General features: G+C 31.5%; 1 protein-coding gene across 1 annotated transcript; it reads right to left on the reverse strand.

Annotated features, from left to right (window-relative positions):
• Positions 1-1,236: 1,236 nt before the first annotated feature.
• LOC117107078 (inositol monophosphatase 1-like) lies at positions 1,237-4,057 on the reverse strand. Its single transcript, XM_033248617.1, has 3 exons — positions 3,913-4,057; positions 3,105-3,256; positions 1,237-2,483 (listed from the first exon to the last, which is right to left on the reverse strand). The coding sequence occupies exons 1-3, from the start codon at positions 3,966-3,968 to the stop codon at positions 2,377-2,379; spliced, it is 315 nt and encodes a 104-aa protein (XP_033104508.1). The 5' UTR covers positions 3,969-4,057; the 3' UTR covers positions 1,237-2,376.
• Between the last annotated feature and the right edge of the window lie 817 nt (positions 4,058-4,874).

A 4,874-nucleotide genomic window follows, 5' to 3' on the forward strand; every position in this document is an offset into this window, starting at 1 on the left:
AGTGTTGGTGTAAACACTGATTTTGAGGACGTGTCCTCAAATTTGAGTATTGGTGAAAATGCATCGAATGCGTCCACCTTACTGGAACCAGACATTCCCGCCAAAATACTGGTGAATTTCTCTACACAATGTCCTGTATCATCATCAAGTGTTTACGACGAAGATGAAGAAGATCTACAATCTTTCTTAGACGAGACCTTTGGATGGACGATGTGTGTTGCAATCGCGTCAACCTTTGCGTTTCTACTCTACAATATGTTCCTCCAGCCGTCTGTATGCGAACTGCTACTCCTGCTTTCTGTAGCTGCAAACATAGTGTGCTGTGGATTTCTTTGGGTTACAAATTGCCGTACCTTCTTGATGACACCAGGCCTAGATAAAGATGACAAAAATGACGATTCATCTAAACTTGATATGGATTCCGTTGAACAACTTATTCAGGAAACCAAACGGCAGACAGTGCGAAGTGTTATCCAGATTCTGGATTCTAAAGGTTTAATTTCAAACCCTAAAAACTCTGATGTCGAGACAAAGGGGTCTAAATCTTTGGGTGCATTAAGCTTCGAAGATCTGTCGGTATGTTGTTCCGAGTGCGATGCCTACATTCACGAACCTGAACTTTCTGATGAAATTGTACATTAGTTGATAATATTTGTAAATAGTCTTGTAAAGAACAAGATTTTATGAAAGAGTATTATATGTATATGCCATTATAATAGGGCAATTTTAAAATGTAATCTGATGATTCGTAACGTTATTAAAGCGTATTTTTTAAATCAATATTTTTTCGGGATCTCTTTTTAGTCCTGTGTCCTGATATAACGTAAATGGTATTATTTTAAATATGATAAACATTCATAACTGCCCCATCGTTTGAGTTGGTAGTATCCTAAGTTTGTACCTTATTAACATAACGATTTCTAAAATCTTTTAGTCATTACTTTTCGAGCTGAAAATTTCTGAAATTCTTATTTTTTCAAGGCGGTGCGCTTATTGGCCAAAAATGAAATTTTATTTTTATTTGAAATCATCATTATTGGCGGGCGGCGGGTTCGCTAAACAAGGTATAAAAAGTTTCACCTTATAATCAACGTATTTTTACTACAGCAAATAACTTGATTTCATCGAGGAAATAAAGTTATTGATTACAATGCAAAAATTGAGGCGTTATTATAGAAAAGTCCAAGGTCCAATACTAGACGATTTATATTGAAAACAAAAATTACAAAAACAAAATAGGCCTATTACATTATTAACAATTTATTCATTATAATTACAAACACTTGTATATATTTGATATACCTACCAACTAAAAATTAGTTATATAATAACATAGAGTTTGATGTTTTGTGGAACCACAAATACTTATTTATAACGCAATTTCTGACTAAATAACGTTGAGGTGTTATTTTAAACCAAAATGTCCATGAATGTATTTGCAGCGCTGTACTTACAGTTTTGCACCACAACTAGTTAACTTACTCCTTTATTAATTACTACTCATTAAAAATATTTACACCTTTTGTCCAATTTATACATTGTTTATAAAACTTTTGTTACTACATTCTATTTTTTTTGTATTGTTCAGTTTGTCACTAAATTATTGCTATAAATTTATATTTATATAGCGCCCTTATGTTAAAACAAAAGTGATGACCATAAGATATAAAAAGAATAATAGGTATAATGAGACTAATAAACAACATGTTTATAGTGCTTATACTGCTACTGGTGTATAAACTACCGTTCAGATGCACGGCAAACAGGCAATTACTAATAATAATAATGCCAATTATTTATATAGCGCCAAATTGAATGATCAAAGATACTCAGCGTTTTTATCCCTGGTCACTGGATAACAAGTGCAACCCTTTCCTGCTCCCTGGGGAGTATACCTAGTCGTGTGCTTGTACTCAGCGCACCAACTGTATTGACTTACCAATGGTATTTGCTTGTTTGTTACACATCTGTCCGGTAGTATATAAACCAATCGTAGCATTAGCACTATTGGCTGATAATGACACAATACATGTCAAAACATGTCATTTATTAGTGTAATTTACGTATCTATGACAAAAAAATAATTATCATCATCATCATTGGCAATCCCTCGATAACGAGTAAGATGTCCACTTGGTAAATTCATGGTTGGTGAGTTAGTTGGTGGCTGTGTCATTTATTAGTGTAATTTAATAATACGTATCTATGACAAAAAAATAACTATATTGAAAGAATGAACACTTAAACAAGTCACAGAAAAATAATACAGGTATGCCAATGCTGGGCAAAATTATACAGTGTTTATAATTTTTACACCATGGATCATTAGTGAACCCAAGAGTTTTATTATAGGATTCAAATTTCGGGTGATAACATTTAGTCCCTTTCAAATTCAATAGGTTTTAAGAACTTGCAAATATTCTCGACAACTTGGACGCTGCTGCCTCCAATGACACGGCGGGCCATCAGATCCAAATCGCCACCTTTCAAGAAAGGAAAGAAAATAAATTGATTTGTTTAAATTTTCTGCAGACTACTGTAGATTTAATGTTTTGTTTGTAATTAATCAATCAGCCAATCAATTTTTCTTTCAATCAATCATTCAATAAAATCAATCAAACTAATGATCTATTAATCAATCACTCAATCAAATAAAGCAATCAATAAAAACAATCAAGCTATTGATATATTATTAAATAATCCACCAATCAATTAATCTTTCAATCAATCAATTATGCAATTAATAAATTTAATTAAGCTTTTGATCTATTAATCAATCATTCAAACAATCAATCAACCAATCAGTTAATCAATCAAGCTATTTCAATCAATTATGCAATTAATAAATTAATTAAGCTAGTGATCTATTCATGAATGAATGAATGAATGAATCAAACCAATTAATTAATCTTTCAACCAATCAAGCTATCAATCAATTATGCAATTAATAAATTAAATAAGCTATTGATCTATAACTCAATCTGAGCTAAGCTGCTCTCGGTCTATTGGTCAATCAATCAACCAATCAAATTAGAAATAAATCAAATCAATCAATTACTGGGAAATGATTGGATGGATTGACATCCATAATTTGGGAAACTTACCACCTGGATCACGGACACAGCCTCCGGCTTCCTCTACAATTAATGCACCTGCACAATAATCCCAACAATGCAAGCCATATTCAAAGTATGCTTCAGCTGCTCCACGTGCCACAAAGCACAGGTTGAGGGCAGCAGATCCCATGGAGCGTGTGCTGGGAGAAAGATTAGAATTTCTTTTAAAAAAACCAAGATGCCTGACATACTGAACAAAGTTCCAGTCTCTGTTATTTTATTTAAACCATAAAGGCATTCTCATACTTTTGCTCAGCATATTCAATGTCTTGATTATGGTGAGTGAGTGGCAATCAATCAATCAAGGTTACTTTTAATAATTGTTTAATTAAAACACTGGAAAATTGTCTTTTCTTTGCGAAAAAAAAATTATAATACAAAAATGTAACACTACACAATACAGCAGTACAAAGAATTTATACAGTTATATATGGTATAAAATTAAAACATTTCTGAGTAAACATGCATATCAATGAAACCTAAACATTTACATTCCTTTAATCAAATAATCAATAAATAACTCAATTTATTATTCAATTAATTAATTAATTGATCTATCTATCAATTCAATCTATGTTAAAAAAATATATATATATATATATATCTAATTTATTTTAAAAGGAGCCCATTTTTTTTAATGCTTTGCTTGCCTTGGTTTTCCTTTTCCACCAATTTGTAATTTGTTTTTTAAAACGAAAAAAAAAGAAGAAAAAACAAAGATGCGGAATAAACTAATTGATTGATTAATCACATCAATCTATCATAGGTTTGTTATTTATAGTTTCTGTACACTTACCCATGCACTTTTCCTTCTTGAATAACTCTGTGTATATTGTGATTGTTTATCTCCATTTTTTCTGCATCCCTTCCACTCCCCAGTTCATGTATTATCAAACTTCTACTAAGATCTAATGAAAAAAAAAAAACAACAGTTAAATAAAGCTCTGTCGAGACTATCAAATTTTATTTTATTTGCTGATAATATATGGTCATGATGTGATGTCATCATGACCATATTTAGGCATGATGTGCCTATATATGGTCAGGATGTGATGTCATCATGACCATATGTAGGCATGGCACATGTTTTTGTCAAGTGAAATTTGATAGCCTGGGCAGGGCTTACGAGATACTAGGGAGCTTTCGATTTGTGCGACGACGCAATGCTGCAAAAAATTGTAATTATTCTATTAACTATTGTGAGGAAAATATTTTACAAATAATTTATACACTATATTATTATTAGATCTTGTATATGATTATATTATTTATTAGCTCAATGTTTTGACATTGTTTATCAACAATTTTTTGTTTGAAAAAGAAGCGAGGAAATAAATATGTAGTAATTCCACAAAAGAGAAAAAAAAAACCTTTAAATGCCACAGGCACATATTCAAATGAGGTTCTTTTTTAGAGCAGTGTTTATTACACACTAAAATAGTCTAATATTGGAGTGGTGTTTCTCCTAATATTTTATATTATTATTAATAATGGCATACTTTAATAAAATATGCACCACAGAGCTATAAAAAATTAAAATGCCCCAGTGTGGCATATATTAAAATGAGCATTTCTTTTTTAGAGCAGTGTATATTACACACAAAATAGTCTAATATTAGAGTTGTGTTTCTCATCTTGTTAAAATGGTAAAATGTCTAATAAGCGATGAAGTGCTTTTGTGAGAGCTGCTCTTAGCCAGTATTTACTGTTTACATAGTCGCACGTGTTTTACGCACGTTTACGCGTGCTGTTGGTTAG

The sequence above is a fragment of the Anneissia japonica genome, unplaced genomic scaffold (genome assembly GCF_011630105.1).
Source record: "Anneissia japonica isolate Jap-2015-1 unplaced genomic scaffold, ASM1163010v1 scaffold3945_len365852_cov175, whole genome shotgun sequence".
Taxonomy (NCBI): domain Eukaryota; kingdom Metazoa; phylum Echinodermata; class Crinoidea; order Comatulida; family Comatulidae; genus Anneissia; species Anneissia japonica.

What these genes read in the sequence shown, in the direction of transcription:
- LOC117107078 (XM_033248617.1), bottom strand. Translation starts at nt 3,968, where the DNA reads ATGGAGATAAACAATCACAATATACACAGAGTTATTCAAGAAGGAAAA. An exon ending in CAAGAAGGAAAAGTGCATGG is followed by an intron (nt 3,257 to 3,912) that starts GTAAGTGTACAG and finishes TCTTTCTCCCAG; the next exon opens with CACACGCTCCATGGGATCTG. An exon ending in CTGTGTCCGTGATCCAGGTG is followed by an intron (nt 2,484 to 3,104) that starts GTAAGTTTCCCA and finishes CTTTCTTGAAAG; the next exon opens with GTGGCGATTTGGATCTGATG.